The sequence below is a fragment of the Microcaecilia unicolor genome, chromosome 3, assembly GCF_901765095.1.
Source record: "Microcaecilia unicolor chromosome 3, aMicUni1.1, whole genome shotgun sequence".
In the NCBI taxonomy this organism is placed as follows: domain Eukaryota; kingdom Metazoa; phylum Chordata; class Amphibia; order Gymnophiona; family Siphonopidae; genus Microcaecilia; species Microcaecilia unicolor.
In genome coordinates this window covers 128,706,774-128,728,369 of record NC_044033.1, presented here as the reverse complement: position 1 = coordinate 128,728,369, position 21,596 = coordinate 128,706,774, and the positions used below count along the sequence as shown (strand labels likewise).

The 21,596-nt window shown below is 41.0% G+C and overlaps 1 protein-coding gene across 1 annotated transcript in view; it reads right to left on the bottom strand.

The window, feature by feature from the left end:
* Nucleotides 1-21,596, bottom strand: part of ACTR2 (actin related protein 2) — an 89,258-nt gene that overhangs the window by 19,751 nt on the left and 47,911 nt on the right. Inside the window, 2 exon segments of the mRNA XM_030196363.1 lie at nucleotides 7,681-7,826; nucleotides 10,777-10,926. Coding sequence (XP_030052223.1) covers nucleotides 7,681-7,826; nucleotides 10,777-10,926 — 296 coding nt within the window.

The window sequence follows — 21,596 nt, the reverse complement described above, 5'->3', positions numbered from 1 at the left end:
ACATTTCCTCCTATCCCATGACCCTCCAATTTCCTCTGTAGCCTTTCATGAGGTACCTTGTCACAATCTGTAAAGGCAATGTTTGTGCAGCAATTTTTTCTTCCACTAAGCCAGTCCCACCCGTTTCTCTCAGCATGGACAGGTTCCTTCCCCCCACATTCGGTTCCTCTTCACTTGGAATCCGAGCTGCAGGACCCACATGCTGGACGGGGCTCAAAGAAACCCCCGTTTACCCTGCTGGCCAACTCGGAAGCATTGGCGCCGATAGCAGGGGAGGAGGCTTGTTTGGGTCCAGTCGTCAGCCCAAACTGCTCCAACGTCGGCTGCTGCAAAAGGTGGGTCCTGATGGGGGTAGAGGGATATTCCTGCACTTTACCTCTCTTTTTCCCCATTTCGCAGGGGGTTCAGAGACCTTTCACAGCAATTGTTTGGCGTCTGTGCGCGTCTGAAAAAGTGACTCACTATGCCGCCATCTTGAATCTTCGAGCCTAACTGCATTTTTAACGTCTAAAAATAGTATGAACAGAATTTAGTCAGAGGCCTACGACTCTTACTCCTGTGTTTCTACAACTAAAATTTATAGTAGGCAAAAAATTTCTCCGCCCTTCGTTGGAGCAACTCATTTAGAGAAACCTGAACATCCAATAGCTGTTGTAAATGTATGGCATTGTGTGTGTCCAAAACAGTGATGTGCAATCCGCAACTGACGTTCTAATCTCGGAATTTCTCAATCCCTAGCTTTATTATTATGACCGGCTTAACTGATGATCTCCCCCAACAAGACTGCCTTTGCAGCCGCCCAATAAAGCACTGGGTCATATGCAACTTGTAGTCCCCTCCAACAATTAAGCATCCTTTCCTGAAATGTAGTGTCTCTATATAGATCCAGATGGAAGGCCCACCTAGACACCTTGCATTTAACTCCTCAAGGGTCCTATTCTAACCAAACCCAAGCATGATCAGAGATAGCATATAGCCCAATCTCCGCCTTATGAAGTGAAGAAACCAAAGTGCTAAAAAACAAAAGATAGTCGATGCAGGATTGTATGGAGTGTGCCCACAAAGATGTGCGTAATCTCTATCAAGGGAATGTAAAATCTTCTAGACAACTACCATATCTAGCAAATCACACATCTTTAGGAGACCTCTAGAGGTGTTAAGTTTCTACGACTGAGGCCAGAGATTTATCTAGGTTCCCAAACTGTATTGAAATCCCCACTAATATAAAAAGAAATGACTGATATGGCAGTAGCAATTGGATTATCGTTTTGTGAAAATTCCTTTCGAACTGGTTAGGATTGTATATGGTGCACAGTATAAGCTCCTGCTGTATATTGTCACTTGGCATATCAAATATTGACCATCAGGGTCTGTCATTAATATTTTAATTTGATCTATCACTCCCTGTGCACCAGAATGGTCACCCCATGCTTCTTCCCCTGTGCTGCAGCAGCTACGCACTCACATACATTCCAATTTAGCGTATTCCATTGTACTGAGATGTATTTCCTGGAGCATGGCAAAGTCTGTCTTAGCCTGTTGATGTTATAATATTTCTATTTCACTGGAGAGTTAATATCCCCTACATTCCAATTAAAAATTCTAAATTTAGATAATATCTAGAATCTGGACAAACCAATGTGATACATAGAGGCATATTTTCAAAGCACTTTGGGAGGCTAAGTTCCATAGGTTTCTATGGAACTTTGGGAGGCTAAGTGCTTTGAAAATGAGCCTAATAGCTTCCAATCCAGGAAGGGAGTAGTCCCAGCTACCAGCCCCCTCCTCCAAGATACTCGTTTTGACTAACTTATACAAAGAAATCTGTTATTTTCTGGCATACCAAAAATGAACTATATAGAAGTGCATCACTGACCCCCACCCCTCTTTTTAGATTACCCCTATTCCAATCCCTCCCCCTCAACTTTCCATCCCTTACCACCTTACATCCCATGTTCACACTGCCCAATATCACGATTGGTGCCCATACGTCGCCTCTATTTACCCTCTATGTGCAAAATTTATCTCTCAATACTCCTTTAATTCTCACCCACCTCCAAAATTTGTCAAAACAATCCCCAATGAACTACACTATTCATAAATGAAAGAACAGCAATGATTATCAACAGCTTAGCAAACTTGATGATACTCTAGATCATGATCATCTTGCATGCTCAAGAGGCTATTTAGGTCTGCATGCAAGGAGCCACTGGGCTTTATCTGCTGTTAAGAAGCATATAAGAGATATTGAAAAATCATTTAGCCCTTCAGAGGAGTGTTGGTTCCAATTCGTATAGCAAGGTGTTAAAAGTATTGACTATCCATTGTGAGATTCAAATAATTATCAGCAGAAGTATCTTCAATATTCCAAGTGGACAGTAACCAGTTTGCTGCAAACGAAGCAACACCTGCCTCAATCCCTGCATGCTCACTTTCTAGGAAAGTCTATTTCCTTCATAGGACCCCTAAGCACTGGGATCAATTATAAATGTAGATAAAATATATGTAAAGCTTTAAACAAGATTCCAGTTAAAGTTCTTTTTCTCTATTAGGTGCAAAGGTATAGTACACTCCAAACAGTGCTGGCTTTGCCCAACAGCCTATAGTTTCAGAGCAAATATACTGATCCATGTAAACAAGGACAGCCAGGGAACAAGGAATATATTCCAATGCAGGATACTGAGGAGCCATTGCTTGTTCAGTGACTAAGAGCTAGTCTCTGTCCAAGTGGGTTATCATCTCAGTGATTATTTATAGATGAAAATACTTGGTCAACCAAACTTTCCGGCCCTGCAAGGCTTCAGGATCCAGTTCCACCCACACTTCCATCAGCCAGGTCCATTCTCTCCAGGAAACTCCCGGCTGCCTCCACCATGTTGAACACTTGGGTCTGGCCTTGATGCGAGCCCTGAAGACGGCTGGGTACAGCAATGCAAACCGGATCTTGTGCTCAAATAATTAAGAACACACAGGTGTAAAACTACATCGCTGCATCTGAAGAATAATCCTGAAAGCATAACACTTTTTTTGTCATCATGTGTCAAACATTTACCACTACGGAGCGCTTGTACTATTGCAACCTTGTGTGCATGGCTCAGGATCTTGAGAATCACCACCCAAGGTCTCACATTAGATAGCTGTTGGGATCCCATCTTGTGTGCTTTTGATCCTCAATGGGCCCAGGTGATTCGAAAAGTTCAGCTTGCAAAGGAACCAGGCCTCCAAAAAGCCTATTTTTCTACAACAGACTCAGGTAGCCTAACCAGTCTAAGGTTGCTCCATCTAGCGCGATTCTACAAGTCTTCCAGTTTCTCCTAGCATGACACTAGGACCTTTTGGAATTGGGCTAGAGAATCTTCCACCACTGTACTCAGTCCTCCAGTTCTGCAAATTGTTGAAAGTGTAAAATTGAATCCAAGCTCCTCCAGCTTCTCTTCAATAGGCACTATCCTTTTGTCCAACATCACCTCCATTAAAGCTGCTACAGCAGCAGCCACCTCAGAGACCCACAAGGAGCTTGCCAAAGGGCTGCTGGGCTGGGGGTTGCAATCTTGTCTCAGCTGTCCAGGCCCAGTCTATGTCAAGAAGCCATTCTGCTTATTCTTTTCAATCTCACCAAGCCAGTACTACCAAGGAGTATTTCCACTGCTAGAATTGGTAAGTGAAGAATTCTAGATGCACCGCTAAAATTGTGGGTTTTTTTAGGAGAGGCGGCAGGAGAGATAGCAATCAACGTCTCTCCCTATCATGGCATCAAGTGACCTCCCTTTAAGCTTGATTTATAAGAAAACACTTTTCTAGGCTGGATTCTGTCGTCATTCATCCTCCAAAATACCGATGTGCAGAATAGAAATATTTTACAAGGTTGAAACTTTTTTTTTCCCCAAGAAAATGTCTAAAATTTAAAAAAAAAGAAATTAAGAAAAATCAAAGAAAATATGACACCAGAATACTACTGAGAATAAATCCACAACATGAGTTAATTGCACTCCAAATTCCTCAGTCCTGCCAGCAGACTGTAATCCAGCTTGGACATCCATATTTATACACACACACACAAACTTACAGCATGATTGCTTAAGTTAGTGGTGCACCACAAATATTTTGGGGGGCAATTTCTCCAAATGGGTTAAGTTTTGCACATGCAATGACAGGAATGAATCTCACTCCTAAGCCAGGGCATGAGGAACATGATCTCAGTCTCTCAAATTTACTGCTAACACTCGCCATAGTATTTGCACTGTGCCAAAGAGAACTTCTTTCTGGAGTTTATAAGATGTAACATTTATTTATGACATTTATATCCCACATTATTCCAGCAACCTGAGTTCAATGTGGCTAACAATACAGTGAAATCACATCAATGTGGCTAACAATACAGTGAAATCACATCATACAGAATACATAGTACAATGCAATAAAAAGAAACAGAAAGAACAATACATAACAATGAAAACAAAGATTCGGTACAGTAAGAGAGTAACCAAAATTGACTAAACAGGGAGATCAGTATCCACACCTTGAAATTTTCCCCAAGAGGAAAGTTTAACATATTATGGAACATCAAGTAATTCGTGCCCTAATAAGCAAATCCCGCTGCAAAAACTGATTTGTAACAATTTTCTTACAGCATGGATAATGAAGCATTAGATAATCTCTAGCCTCAAGAACAGCATTACGTGGGGGATGATCAACAAGAGATAACATGTAAGTCAGGGACCATACATGCAATATTTGGTAGATAAGTACACAAAGTTTAAAAGTGACCCTTGCTTTTATTGGGAGTCAGTGCAGCTTAGGCAGCAGTGGTGATGCCCTCTCAAAATGCAAAACTTTACAGGCAAGCCAAACCGCTGTGTACGTGTATAGGCAACTTAACCAGGCGTGCTTGGAAGTTCTTTTTAATCAAGCCTGTGGCACCCAAAATGATGGGAAATATTTCTATATCTTTCTGCCAGTCTCAGACTGCATTTCTTGGTACCTGAGGATCTTCCCTCTTTCTACCAAGTAATCACTTGAGACACACACCTCTATATTCAGTGCTGGTCTGGTGTTTCTCTTTTACCACTATGTCCAGAGTTCTGGCATCCAGCTTTTTATCAGTCAAAATGGGGATATCCACAATTCTCTTAGGGTTATGATCCAAACGCTTTTCCGATACACTGATGTTGTAATGCTTACACAATTTCCAATGAATAAGATATCCCACCTTATTGTGCCTTTCTGTATAAAACATTTTCCACCATCAGCACTTCACAGCAAACCAGCCACAAGATGAGTAAATGTGTCCAGCTCTTCTTTACAGAACCTACAGATGTCTGTTGGACCAATTTTTTTTTACTTGTCGTAAACTATTTTGTCCATAAGCTGCTGTCCTGAACTGCAATTATCAATTGCTCATGCCTTAGGTTTCAATTCACCTCTCCTTAACCATTCATGATCCGATGTTGATCAAGAATAGTCCCTGGTGTAACATTTTGTATTTGCTGCTGTACTTAAGCATGTCACTTGTTGTTTCTTCCTTGCTAATCTAATTCCTTGAGTTTTGTTTTCTCTTATTTCACAAATTCTGTTGCCCTTTTGGTACAGATGGATTTTCAACCATTCCTTCTACTCATCAGAATGCGTGTCCAAAGTTTAGTGAATGAACTGGATTCTGAAAGTTCTCTTTCATATTTCAGCACCTTTTGCGCATTAGGATCTGGTGATGCAATTATTAGGTAAGCTGGAGGCCCATGATAGTAGCTCGATAGATGTAACTTCTTTCTATGAGACCCATCCCTACTTCAGATCTTGGAATGCACAGTCTAAGCGTACACCGATTTTTTCGTATGCATGGAGGAGTTTTCTTGTTTGCACATGTAGTTTTTCAAGGTATTAAGAGGCCAGTCTACAAAACTAAAGCTATATGAGAGCTGAGAAGTGCCAGTTTGATTAAGAGCCTGCATCTTATTACGTAATATTCATGCACTTTTCAATATGATTGCTGATTTTTCCTCTCAGGGATTTCTGCTCGACAGTTGTTCCTTCCTCCACTGCTAGATATTTATATACACCTTCCTGTTCAAATTCCTTTATCTCAGTCATCAGTTAGAGATGTTTTCAGTTTTGCTCCGCTTTCCCCTAAGGAAAGTCACCTTAGCACATTTGTCCAGCCCAAAAGTCATCTTGATGTCATCTAAAAAGTTTTTCACCACTCGATCTTGTTCCACTAGTCACTGGTCACTGGAACTGTAGAATTTCAGGTCATCTACAAACAAATGCGATAACCTCTGAATTGTTGACAGCTTTTGGATAATGATACACCCATATCCCAAGGAGTTAATAAGAGTACTCAGTGGATTACATGCCAAACAAAACAGAAGTGGGGATAGGGAGTCTCCCTGAAATATGCCCTCACTGAATCTTGCCGTTGGGAATGAAAAATTGTCTATCTGCATACTGCAGGTGGAGTGTGGGATGCCACATTTTCATGGTAAACGTAATGTATGCAATCAATTCATGGTTGATTTTGTACATTTCAAGGCAATTTATTATCTAGGAACATAGGACTATCAAAGGCTTTCTTATAGTTAATCCATGCTATACTAAGATTTCTGCTTTTCTTAGCACTGCTTGTCTTTTGAAGCTTGTCCTTCGATAAAAATTTCTTTTCTCCAATTTCTGATGAGCTCTTTCTGTACCCTTTCTAATCAAATACAGGGTTTATAGTGTTATAATAGCAGTACATTATCTCCTTTTTATCTTCAAGAGTTCAATCATTTTTATCCTCTTAATTTTTACATCAGTTTCTGTGGTTTATCTCCTGCTGCAGTGGGTCCACAAAGAAGTCCACCATGGCCTATGGCTGCATCAGGGATGATTTCTCTTGAAGTTTTTACACCATCACTATCAACATCATTAGCCCTATTGCACTCTAGTGCACACTACATCCCTATGGAACACGATAAATTTTTTTCCCCTCTCCTCTTTGCTGTATTGAATAAGTGTGACTAACCCCCTTGTTTACAAAGTTGTGCGGTAATGCTGACACAGTCGGCATTGCGTGCAGCTTTGTAAACAGGGGGTAAGCTTAGTACAAATTTTCAGTTTTTTTATGGCAGCTATGCTCATGTTTTCTCTTTTCCATTTGTCCTCCCCCCCCCCCCCCCCCCCAAAAAAAAAAAAAAGTGGGCACCTTTTATCTTGAGCAATGTGGGGCTAGTATGTATTCTTTTTCTCTCCTACCATACTTATATAGTGGTGTAGCCTTATTGAGATTTAGTATAGATGTAATACAACAGGGTCACCTCACCGTGTGACGGTACTTAACAAGAGTCAGGAAGAAAACTTGTTCCGTGTGTGTGTGTGTGTGTGTGTGTGTGTGTGTGTGTGTGTGTGTGAGAGTGAGAGTGAGAGAGACACACACACACACACACACAGATAGAGTGTGTGTGTGTGTCATATATAAATAGTACACCTACCTATAGTTTAAATAGTTACCCCTTTCCTTTCCAAAAAGATGACAAATGCAGCTGCCACATAAAACTATTTTTTGGAAATACAGTTCAATTAATATTGATTACAACCCAACTGAGGATTAAGGAAAATACGCTACTAAGCAAGACATTTCTTCCTAACAGATTCTCTGTATGAAAATATACAGCTTTACAATATATTTTACATATTGTACACCCTTACCTAGTATCAATGTCAGCAGCCTGAATAGTATTAAAGAGCAACTCAGCAACACCAACACCTTCCACATTGATCAAATGAGGCTGGAACAAAGCTTCTGGTGCCTCAAAACGTTCTCCGCCAACTTTAATAACTCTACCATCGGGCAGCTGCAGAAGAGAAGGTTTGATCATGAAACAATAATTCTTATCTGGTGCTTAAAGGGGCAATAATAATTCTTCACTCAGCTGTTCCTCTGCTGCAGACAAAAATAATTGTTTGGAATAAAATGTTCAAAGTATCTTTCAAACAGCTGTAATGATTTTTATGGCATGAAACAACTCTGGAAATGAGTGTCTTTCAAACTTTTTAGCTGGCAATTTAAATTTAAGGTTGTGACCTCACAATTGTGATAGATCTTTCCCAAACCTCATGCTGCTGTTACACAATACTCTTTTTGTTAAGTTTAAGGTTTATTAAAATTACATTTTTCATCAAACTGAGAATCTCTATAGAGAGTATAATTCTACCAAGCAATACTGTATACTTTACCTATATTTATTAAAAAAAAAATTATAGGTGAGAAGGCTTAAAGATACCAAGAACAAAAGAAAAAGTCATTTTTAATTAATTTTCCTAGTAGATGCTTTAAGTTTTAGAAATTCTTCAAACTGCTTGGTAGAAATTGATATTTAAGAGTTGAGAAACATGCAAGATCAAGCCTATGGTTTGGAATATGCAGAAAAGATTTTCAAAACCATTTAACATGACAGAACAGCATCCCTTTATTAGGCTTAGTGTAATTTCTACAGTTCAGTATGTATGAGGAGAAAAGAAAGAAGCCACTGGACTTCAAGATCATGCCAACATGATTCAGAACCAGGAGCTCAGAGTAGTACAAGGATCAGGGTGCATGATGAAAGGCTCACACTGAGAAGTGCAAAAATAAAAAGCAAAAGGCAGGAATAGCAATTATTACATATAACAGAGTTAAAAGTGCAAGAATGGGGGGAGGCTTGAAAATTAACGTACGAGGGAACAAATACAGAGATGAGGTCAGAGGTATGAAGCATTTAGGAACTGGTCTTGGAACAGAGTAAAACAAAGAAGAGAGGGACTGGAGATTACGGGATATGGGTGTATAAATCTGTGGAATAACCCAGGTGATCAAAAGAGGCTGTGAATCAATGATGGAGAGGAAATTGGCAGCTAGTTGGTGTAATCAACAGAATATTAATCTCTAGAAAACAGACAAAAATCTGAAACATCATGAAAGACCTGGATGAGAAATGAGAGAGCAACTTAGAAAGACCAGTAGATAAGTAGGAATTTTATTTGGAAGGCTTAGAGCACAAAGCACTTAGAAACAGCAGACATGCTGCAGCTACCTACAAAAAGTTTGTTTCACTTGCTTAATCACCAAACACTCACTCCAAGCTCTTCCCTCCTACTCAGAGGGCTCAAAGTCTTGCCAAATAAAATTCCTTGAAAAACAGAACTCTCCATAGTGACAGTAAGCTTAAAGCTAGAAATGGAGACAGATGTTAAGATCTCTGAAGAGAACAGCAATGTTGCAAGGAAAAGGGTAACAAATTTAGATACCTAGAAATTATCACTGAACTTGGCACTGCTGTTTTCATACCAGGAAAAAAAAATGTGATTTAAATCAGGGATCCTATTATGGTATAGTTTTTAAGACAATATTAACTTAAAAGAAAAAATCCTCAGCTCTGCAGCTGCTTCCTTATTTTATCTTCTCTTGCTTAAATTTTTCAAAGCTAAAAATGTTATTATTTGTTACCTAAACACATTTTGGTTAAACTGGATAGTTCGCTAAAAATAGCTATAGAAGCAAACTGTCTAGTAATTTTAACACAATGGAAAGTATTTCACAGAAGCACCACATAAATTTAAATAAAGCTTTATCTTAAAATCAAAGTAAATTTTCATTGCTTTAACCCTAAATAGTTTACAAGTTGTGAAGCTGATTTAAGTGAGAGTTAATGCCGAGTGTTGGGGTGTGCACACATTTTTGTGCATATAGCTTTGCAATTGGTGCAGGAAAGGCTTTTGCACACAAAAGTGTTTGTGCAAGAATGTGCACTCACATTATCACACTTTTATTTAATCCTACGTTAATAAAGGTACCTCCAGCACTGAGCAATCTTCTTCATTTGTATCCAGAAAAAAAGAGTAACTTGTATTCTGTTTGGCACCCCTAATCATTTTGGAACGTTGGCACCTATGTTAGCTACTACCCCTCAACCTCTCAATGCAGGTTACTATGCCCAAGCCACTTTTTTTTTTAATGCATGTAATTCAATTCCTCCTCCAAAGTATACTGTGCTAGTAACAGTGTAGGCTTCTGTGATAGCATCATGTGTCAATATAATTTACTTGCAAGTGCCCCCCCACCCCAAGCCCAGCAGAAGAGACTGAACATTAAAAGTAACATTATAGTCAGCTCTAAATATTCATTTATTCACTGCATCTCAGGAACATGTGGTCCTTTGTCAGTGAAGGGACTAATCCTAGTTCAGTTTAGTTTTCAATACTGAATGCGGACAGGATGCTTCATTGAAGAGAAACCACTCATTGCCGAGATACAATGAATAAATTAAAGTCTGTGTGATTACTGTGGTTTTGTACACACATTTTTTGTCTGTGTACATTTTAAAGTTTTAAACATTGCAATAATGTGCATACTATTAGTTTCCTACATTGGGAGAAAAGTAATTTTTAGCATGCATTAATTGCACCGATTTTCAAACCACTCTCTTAACACTGGTCCCTGCAAAGGGTCCTGCAAGAAAGGGTAAAACTAGTTGCCTACCACATTCAAGTACTTAAGAGTGTGAAAGTAATCCACACACTGAACTTAACATAAAGTCTCTTTATTAAGGTTTTTTTTCTTTTTAACTATCATCTTTATTCAGCATAAACCATTAGAAAAACAAATGAAGCATATAAAGGCACAAACCTCCCAATCCCAACACTGAACAACCCTCACTCTATCCCCCCCCCCCCCCCCCCCCCACACACCGCTAAGTTTGAAGCGGGCAAAGAATATACTTTTTCATAAACTTTTTATATCCCAAATGCTACAGCTTTTGTACTCACTGTGTACGATTCAACTAGCACTGTGGTTTCTAAGGCCAGTTTCTGTTCCTGTTCAATATTATATCCTACATAGCACAGCTTCTCTTTGATCATGCGAACCGTCTCAAAATCAGCTGAATGATTAAAGGCATATCCTCGGAGCAGAAGCAACTGATGGAACAGAAAAAGTGTACAATTTATGCACAAGAAAGTCTGGAACATGGATAACTTATGGCACCTGTTAGTGACACCAATTCAAATATTTGTGATCAGCTGAGCAAAAAGGTACCAAAAGTGGGGTATATGATGTATTTATATCACAGGATAGAGGGATGTCAACTGCATAATCCTGCAAAATTTTAGCCTCAGGTATGAACTAATTAAATCTTTTAAAAAAATGAGGAACACTCTCTATTCAAAATTGTTTTCTTGATGTATAATATGAAACTTAATAAACATTTAAAATGGGGGGGGGGGGGGGGGGAAGAGAAGCATTTATCAATAAAATATTAATCAACCCCAGAAACCAAATACATCACATTAGGAACCTGCAAGTTTTAGGCTATAGAACATGAAAAAACAGAGCTGGAAAAAAATATACATAGTCCCATTCTACTGACCCTATAGTACATAAAACTTTCAAAAATTAAAGTTGCCCTTCCAAACGTTTTTAGCCTTTATCTGTGTTATTTGTAAGTTCCCTTTTGGTACCTTTTCGTTCAGTGGGTCAAATTTTTATAATTCACTGTGACAACTCGCTTGTGACCTGGCTTAGCCACTGCTGAAAAAAAGGATACTGGGCTAGATGGACCAGTGGTCTGACCCAGTATGGTTACTCAATGTTCTTATCCACTAAAGTACAGTGGCTGGTGAGTTACCAACATACAGAATCATAAAGAATATGGAGTTGGTGCCAACAACAGGTTTAGAAGATTTTTCACACAGTATTATACATGATCTACAAACTAAGCCAAATCTCAACCTAGGCGCATTAAAAAAAAAAAAAAAGGAGGGTAAATACTAGAAAACATGGAACATACCCTCACAATACAGAAGTGTTAACACATTACTATTACTCATTCATGTAGCTGCTTTCTCTTTTTACAGTAGAGATGAGACATTAGTGGATTTTAAAGTGAAATTGGTTTATTTGAAGAACACCAAACACAAATCATGAAAGTCCAAATCAGAAGCATATGAAAATAGTGCACTTATTCAGTACTCTCTATCCTATGTAACTATTGGTGTTTTTGAGGAACTGAGTTCGATTCCCACTTCAGGCACAGGCAGCTCCTTGTGACTCTGGGCAAGTCACTTAACCCTCCATTGCCCCATGTAAGCTGCATTGAGCCTGCCATGAGTGGGAAAGCGCGGGGTACAAATGTAACAAAAAATAAAAAAATAAAAGGAATAGTAAACAAGATGTGCTCAAAATTACCTCTATTAATTGACATTTACTTTTAAATATTTTATAGCTTACTTTTTCTATCAGCACAGTTAAGAACACAAAAATATGAAAAATACCATAACATTTCACACACACGTATATATATATATATATATATATACATACACAAATATATATACATACACATACATATGTGCACACATCTCTCTCTATATATATGCGTATATCTATATATACACACACATATCTAATATAATAAAACGCACCGTGAACGTTCTGAAGACAACGTTCTGAAGCCACTCAAACACTCCCTGTAGGGTTCGTGGATTCGTGGTGTGAAGCCAGCCAGCCGTCTCTGCCCCGCCCTCGCGTCAAACGTCATGACGTCGAGGGCGGAAAAAAAACCCAAACAATTCCGGCAGCGCAGCGTCAGGGAAGGAGGCGGCGCTCCCGACGTCTCTAGCCTTCCCTTCGCTGTGTTCCGCCTTCTTCTGACGTCAAGGATGACGTCAGAAGAAGGCGGAACACAGCGAAGGGAAGGCTAGACGTCGGGAGCGCCGCCTCCTTCCCTGACACTGCGCTGCCGGAACCGCCACGGAGGTAAATTTAAAAAGAAGAAGAAAAAAAAAAAAAGGAATGTTGGGGGGAGAGAAGAGGGTGGGCAGTAAAGTTGAACAATGGGAGCGGGAGGACAGGGGAGAAACGACAGCATGGATGCGAAGGGGGGGGGGGGGGGGAAGAAGAGGGCGGGCCAGGCTGGGACATGGGAGAGAGAGGAGCATGGATGTGAGGGAGGGTCATGGAAGGGAGAGAGGGGACTTGCTGGAAAAGGATGAATGGAGGCGGCAGGGGACAGAGGAGCATGGATGGGCATGGATTGGGAGGGCAGGGCTCAGGGAGAGAGGGGAATTGCTGGAAAGGGATGAATGGAGGGGGAGGGGACAGAGGAGCATGGATGGGCATGGATTGGGAGGGCAGGGCTCAGGGAGAGAGGGGAATTGCTGGAAAGGGATGAATGGAGGGGACAGAGGAGCATGGATGGGCATGGATTGGGAGCGCAGGGCTCAGGGAGAGAGGGGAATTGCTGGATAGGGATGAATGGAGGGGACAGATGGGCATGGATGGATATGGAATGCAGGGCAGGGCTCAGGGAGAGAGGGGAATTGCTGGATAGGGATGAATGGAGGGGGCAGGTGACAGAGGAGCATGGATGGGCATGGATTGGGAGGGCAGGGCTCACACTCTCTCTCTCATATACAATGTCTTTCTCACTCTCACACACTCTGTCTCACACTGTATCACATTCACTCTCTATGTGCCACACAGTCACTCACACACTCGCTTGGTCTCATACACTCACTCTCACAGAGAATCTGTGTCTCACACACACTCTCTCTCTCTCTCAACAGTCACTCTCACATACACTCTCCCAAACATACACACTCCGAGGAAAACCTTGCTAGCGCCCGTTTCATTTGTGTCAGAAACGGGCCTTTTTTACTAGTCTAATATAATAATTTGCTCCTTCAACATTCCAATGTGTCTCACTGGGATCGTAACCACCTGCTGACATCACTCCTCCAACGTTCTCCTTGAACGTTCCAAAGTGTGTCAGTGGAATTGTAACCATCTGCTGACGTCACTCCTCCAACGTTCTCCGTCCCCCCTCCCTCCCAGTTCCATGGGACCCTGGAACTGGGAGGGAGGGACGGAGGGGGGCCTGGAACTCGGAGGGAGGTGGAGGGGGCAGGGGAGAGATGCTGCACATGGATGGATGGAGGGGACAGGGCACAGAGGACGTTGCCTGCATATGGATGAAGGCAGGGGAGAGAGCATAAGGCAGGGGAGGGAGGGGACCCTGAAACTCGGAAGGAGGGAGGGAAGGAGGGGACGATCCTGGAACTCAGAGGGAGGGAGGGGGACAACAACCCTAGAACTGGGAGGGAGGGAGGGGGGGCCCTGGCACACACTCTCATGCTCACATACACACTCTCTCTCTCACAGACACACTCGCACCCAGTCTCACTCTCTCTCCGTCACACACACACACATTCACTCATACACACTCCGAGGAAAACCTTGCTACCGCCCGTTTCATTTGTGTCAGAAACGGGCCCTTTTTACTAGTGTTTTTAGAAAAGCGCCTAACTGCAGTTACATATATAACTGTAAACTGGTGCTGATCAGTGCCAATACCACTTAAGGGTCATTATTGGCAGTTAAAGCCAATTAGCGCCCACTTAAGTTAGATATTCTATAACTTGTCCAAAATTGGGCACCCAAGTTAATAGAATTAGGGGGTATATACATATAGACAACATAATCGGCTACATATATGCAAACAGCAAATACCCCATAGCCAAATTCCCAAAGAAGCATTTGGGTCCATTACTAGTATACCTCCTAAAAACTGTTGCTACTCTCAGGCAATGAGATATGTCTAATTTATAATGGACCTACATATATTGGTGCTTGCCTTCAGCTCTAATGGAAGAGAATTTCAGACAGCAGGCACTAGAAAAAGACTGTGTCCATGTTTTATCTACTTGAACATTTTCACTACTGAAAACCAGTAGTTCTTGCCTTCGCTTTATCATAGAAGTTGAGAAGGCTTATATTCATTCAACCTGTCCTTTTCCCTAGTCCTTAAACGACTGTTATACTGAGTACAATTTTTTAAAACTGAATCCAATTTTCAATGGGTAACCAATGTAATATGAGTGATCCTATTCCACCATGATCTATGTGATGAAATGGACTCTGGTCCTAGAAAGCTCATGCCTGAATAAATTAGTCCATAAGGTTTCACCTTCTTTTGTGAATTTTGTTATACCAGACTAATACAGCTTTCTCTTATAAAGACACTTTTCTTTATCCTTGCAGCAACGTTTTGTACCAATTTAAATCTATTCATGATTGCCTTTGGTAACCCAACATAAACAGTGTTAACAATCAAGGTATGAGAAGATTATTGCTTACATCACTGTTCAAAAGATTTGAGAGTGCAAAAAATGCTAGATCTTTCTATTTTAAATGGGGGAAGAAGAAACTTCAGCCAAGTTTAGAACGTTAAGATGGGTTTCAACAAATAAGCAATTCTCTTGGGTTGAGTTGTTTGGGTTATCTAGAATCCACCTCCTAGAAAGCAGTGGAAGCCAAGCAATTCTCCTGGGTTGAGCTGTTTCAACAAATAAGTAATTCTCTTGGGATTAGCTGTTTGGGTAACTAGAATCCACCTCCTTGAAAGCAGTGGAAGCTAAGAAGAAAGGGTTAAAGGTATTAAAGGCTTCTTTAAAGACTATGATAAATGATTCTCCATGTAAGCTTTATTTATGTTTATTTATTGTGACATTTATATCCCACATCACCCCAAACAAGTTTGAGTTCAATGTGGCTTACAATAAACAGTATAGGATATTTAACAAAGAATAATGCATAAGAAAGTAATTTGTTGTGTGAATCCAATTTTACAACACAGTATCATAAACATACTGGGATAACTATGGAAGTTTACCATTTAGAAAATCTATTATGAATGAGAAATTGTACATGAAGCAAAGAGAAAGTTAATGGTAGAGTAATAACCAACTCAGGTAATAATTAATTGTTTTAGATATGGTTGTTCTTTGTGAGAGTTTGTTTGAATAGGAACGATTTGAGGATTTTGCGGAATCTAGTATATTCTTGTATATTTATTTTGGGTGGTAAGGAGTTCCACCATTTGGTTCCTAGGTAAGTGAAGTCTGCAGAGTGGACAGTTTTGTAGATCACGTTTTTGCAACTTGGGAGGTGTAGTCTGAGATAGTTTCTTGCCTCATATTTAGTGTTTCTTTAAGTTTATTAATGGTACCATACGGTCTGGAGAGGTGCCATTTAGTATTTGAAAGATAAAGGTACATAATTTGAAGGTGATTCTCACTTTGATGGGAAGCCAGTGTAATTTGATTAATAAAGGGGAGGAACTTTCAAAACGAGAGGTTTTGTATATGAACCTGGCTGCAGTGTTTTGAGCCGTTTGGAGTTTTTTTCAACAGGTACTCTTTACAGGCAGCATACATGGCATTACAATAATCAAATTGGGATAATGTTAACGATTGTACCAATAGTCTGAATGTTTCTGATGAGAAATAGGGTCTGATCATATGGAAGAGACATAGCACAAGATGCAGGCAGAGGACGACTTGGAGAAGTACATGCAGGGCCTTAACTGGGCCAAGATGATGGCATGGTTTTGAGAGCTGAAAGATGGTATTGCCATGGTAAAAGGCAACATGAGAGGTTCTGAGGAGTTGCAACAGGATGTGGCACATTTATGGGCCTGGGCAGAAAAGGTAGAAGGAAAGAATAGAGGATATGGTGGACAGTGTCAGAGAAGCACAGCAGAAACTAGATCAGCTTAAGCAGTCCCAACTGGAATTGAGACGCATGAGTATTCATAGAACAGTGTGTGTTGTAATGATGCGAGAATTACATGAATTTCAGAGTTCAGTGACTTTGTGGATTGTATTGATATACCCAAAGAATGTAGGCTGTGTTGCTGCATGCCTGTGAAGGAAAAATGGAGCAGAATCTGACAATTAAGAGGGAGAAGGCCAGTCAGGCTATGGGTCCACAAATTATGCTCCATGGATCACAATTGCTTGCTTATACAGCTACTAACAGCAAGTAATACAGAAAGCAAAAGCTGCAGGCTCCTTCACGTGTCAGCAAACAGAGCTGTTAAACTGGGCAGCAGTTATGCTGCCAAATAATATATCAAAAAAACAAAACCCCACGGTGAATGATATTGTGCTTCAAAAAAATATGTCTGATATAGGTGGACATTCCTTTATAGATGACAATTTTTTTCCTGCTATTAGTGGGTCAGTTAGAAAGTAAGAATGAAGGAAGCGGCATGGGAAAGAAACCCTGAGAAAGTAGGCCTGGTGACAGTATTACAGCAAAGTGGGGAGACCATTACCAAATAGAGAAAAGAAGTGCTAGTAGTCAGTGCAAACAGTAGGAAAAGGCTCAACAGAAGCTCTTCTGGCACTGTGGGAGAAAGATTCAGCAGAATAACTGATCCCATGCTATTATGGATATAGTGGACAACAGCAGTGCATTGAAGACAGAAGCTGGAAGCTCCCAGCTGTGCAGCTGTTTCCTTCCTTCTTGTCCCATCCATTGTTTTTCCGACTTTTGTATCTTTTTAAGCTGCATGCCTGAAGCATGCATGGTGGGTCAGAAAACAGCGGATCCTGGATGCAGAGGGGGAAGGATGACACTGTATACATCACAGTACCTTTGCACTGGAAGGGGGAGGGAAAGGGGGAAGCCAGATGGATTCTGTTGTGTAATGCAGTGATGAGTAGTTATTTGGATTTAGGTGAGGGCAACTTCTCTTAAGGGTGAAATCTGCAGACTCTTGAGTGTTGTATTGTGAACAGATTGAGATCTCAAGGTAAGGTTAAAGAAGTGGGGGCAGAGGAAAGATTGGGAGGGGCTGTTCCTTGCTCTGAAAAATGTAGAATTGTCAAAGCAGAGCACTCATGATTGTACTGTATATAGGAGTATAATGGGTCTTCAGGATTTCAAAATTATAATACTACAAATAAGCACTGCCTTAACGTACTTATGGAGAGACAGTTGATGAAGGAGGCTGTCCAGCAGTGTTCACAAAAATAAAATGTAAAAAAGCAGTATCTTCAAAAACAAACAAAAAAAAAGTCCATAGACTTATTAAAATGCACTTGGGGAAATTCCACTGCTTATTTCTAGGATAAACAGCATTATTTTAGTTATTTATTTATTTTACAGTGCTTATATCCCACAATTTCCCACCTCTGGCAGGCTCAATGTGGCTTACAACATTTGAATAACAAATAGACAGGGTACAATAAAAGGAAAGGGGTAAACAGGACAGAAAGGTAAAGATAAATAGATGGGTCAGTCCATAATAGCAGTGTATTGTACTTTTTTGGGATCTTGCCAGGTACTTGTGACCTGGATTAACCACTGTTGGAAACAGGATGCAGGGCTTGATGGACCTTCAGTCTGCCCAGTATGGCAATACTTATGTGGATGCAATGCTGGTACAGGAAATGTTTGTGTAAAAGGGATGAGAAGCTGCTTGAAAAAAACATTATCTGACAATTGTACATGCATCAGAGTTGCTTAATAGAAAAAGGAGGCATCTGTATTATCATTTCAGCGAATGCTGACTTGAGTATTGAAAATGTTTGCAGGAATCCTATGGCAATCTTGACTGTTTGTGGACCCAATGAGAAAAAAAAGTAAACATTTGAACCACTGATGCTCCATAGACTCCATGTGTGTGTGTGTGTTTTGTTTTTTTAAATCACAAAACAATCTGAGGACATTGGAGCATAGAAGCTACCAATACAGAACTGTGGAGGTCTTGTAGTCCATCTGCATATCCTGTCAGCCTTTTACAGGTGACTCCCAGGTCCACCCTGAACCACCACCCAGGGCCTCCGCTGCAGGTGCGTAGCACTTTCACCAGCTGCCTTCCAGGTGCTGTGGAGGACTTGCAGCCCATCTGCATATCCTCCCAGAATTCTCTGGAGTGAATCACAGGTCCACTATTCCAGGTGCCACGAGCTTAACGGCACGTAAAATATTTTCTCTCTACAGGTTATTTTCTTTCTGCTATTCCCAATGACTACAGTACAAATTCTTTTCTTGATACTGTCTCTTCCCAATCTCTTTCTCCATCTGAAACCATTGTATACCTCAGGACCGCATTGCCCACCTCACCATCCCTTTTGTCTTCTCCCTTCTTTTCAGCTCTCAAGCTTCAACATTTTCTTCCTTTCATTTCAACCATCTCCATTCTGAGTGCATCTCATCTTCCTTACTACAGTCATGTCTCTCCTGCTCTTTTCCATACTCTCTTGCTCCTGTTCTCTGTTAGGGATATCAATCCAAATCCTGGTCTTCCAAATCAGCTCTCATCCTACTTATGCAGGTCACACGACCAAGGTCTCCAATCTAATTTCTGTTCCTCTTCTCTCCCCATCTCTTTCTCATATGTCCTGTGGAATGCATGCTCTGCTCCAACAAGCTTCCCTACATCCACAACCTCTCTCTCTCATACTCTCCATTTGCTTGCAATAACTGAGACTTGGCTTTGCCCTGCAGACTCTGCTTCAGCTGCTGCCCTTTGTCATGGAGGTCACCTTTCCTCCAATACACCTCGCCAGGTTGGCCACGGAGGTGGTTTCAGGCTACTCCTCTCACCCTCATCTACCTCAGTCTCACTGCTTTTCTTCCTTCAAAGTCCACACCATCTGTCAATTCACTCCTCCACCTCTCTGAATAGCAGTCATTTATCGACCCCCCTGATAAGTCCCTTTATTTCTCACCGACTTTGACTCCTGGCTTTCCTTCTTTTTTGAACCTTCATCTCCTTCCCTCATTCATGGGGATTTTAATATTTATGCTAATAATCCCTCAGGCTCTTATGCCTCTCAGTTTACTTAAACATTCTCTTTCAATCTTCAGCTGTGCTCCACTACCTCTACTCAGCAGAACGGCCAATGTCTTGATCTCATCATCTTTTCCAACTGCTTACTCTCCAGTTTCTCCACCTATGTTCTTCCCCTCTCTGACCAACATCTGATAACTTTCACACTTAAACACCATCTAACCCAGTCCCATCCAATCTCCACCAATACATTTAGGAATATTCAGGCTATTGACTCTTGCACTCTCTCTACCAGTGTTTCATTCCTCTTCTCAACTACTTTGTTATCCAAATCTGTCAATGAGGATGTCTCTTCCTATAATACTATTCTCTCCTCTGCTCTGGATACCCTTGCTCCTCCCATTCTCCATTCTGTAAGGCGTACCAAACCCCAGCCTTGACCTCTAGAATCCGCTACCTATGTTCCTGTGCCCATGCTGATTTCATACATTTCAAATTCTTGCTGACCTCTTTCCAGTATGCTCCTTCACTTGTCAAACAGATTTACTACATCTACTTGACAAACTCTCTTGTCTCAAACCCTCAATGTTTCTTTGCCAGATTGAACTCTCTCCTTAACGTGCCTTTACCTTCAACTCCTCCTTCACTTTCCCCCCAGACTATGGCTGAGTACTTTTATGATAAGGTTCACAAGATTATCCTTGAGTTCTCAAACAAGTTACTTCCACTTCTTCTCCCAGTCCACGCTGTCAACCCTCCTTCAACCCTGCTTCCTTTTCTGAAATTATTGAAGAGGAAACTGAACATTTTCTTTCCTCCTTCAAACTACTTGTTCCTCTGATCCTATTCCCACTCATCTACTCAACACTCTCTCTCCTACTGTCATCCCTTCTATCTATCATATCCTCAATCTTTCATTTTCCACTGCAACTGTTCCTGGTGCCTTCAAACATGCAGTAGTTACATAGCTTCTCAAAAAAATGTTCATTGGACCCTACTTGTCCTTCCAACTATCGCCCTCCTCCCTTTTCTATCCAAGATACTTGAATGTGCTGTTTTACCGCCATTGTCTTGACTTTTTAATCTCAAGCTATTCTTGATGCACTTCAATCTGGCTTTCACCCTCTATATTCAACTGAAACAACTCTTGCTAAAGTCTCCAATGACCTTGTTTCTGGCCAGATCCAAAGGTCTCTATTCTATCCTCATCCTTCTCTATCTGCCTGCTGCTTTTGATACTATTGATTACCACCTACTCCTCGATACGCTGTCCTCATTTGAATTTCAGGGCTCCGCTCGCTCTTGGTTTTCTTCTTATCTCTCCTATCACACTTTTTGTGTATGCTCTGGTAAATCCTCCTTCACTTCTATTCTACTATCAGTTGGTGTACCTCAGGGCTCTGTCTTGGGACCTCTTCTTTTCTCCATCTATACTTCTTCCCTTGGTGCTCTGATCTCCACACATGGTTTTCAGTATCACCTTTACACTGAAGACTCCGAGATCTACCTATCCACACCAGAAATTTCAGCAGGAATCCAGGCCCAAGTCTCAGCCTGCCTGTCTGACACTGCTGCCTGGATGTCTCACCGCCATCTGAAACTAAACATGGCCAAGACTGAGCTTCTTATCTTTCCCCTTAAACCCACCTCTCCTCTTCCCCCATTCTATGTCTCTGTGGATAACACTCTCATCCTCTCTGTCTCATCGGCTCGTATCCTTGGTCTTGACTCCTCTCCCTCTTTCTCTGCATATATCCAACAGACTGCTAAAACCTGTCATTTTTTTCTCAATATCACCAAGATTCATCCCTTCCTTTCTGAGCACACTACCAAAACCCTTATCCACACTCTTTATCACCATTCGCTTAGACTACTGCAACTTGCTTCTCACAGGTCTCCCAATAAGCCATCTCTGTCCCCTTCAATCTGTTCAAAACTCTGCTGTACAACCTATATTCCACCAGTGTCACTATACTCATATTAGCCCTCTTCTCAAGTCACTTCACT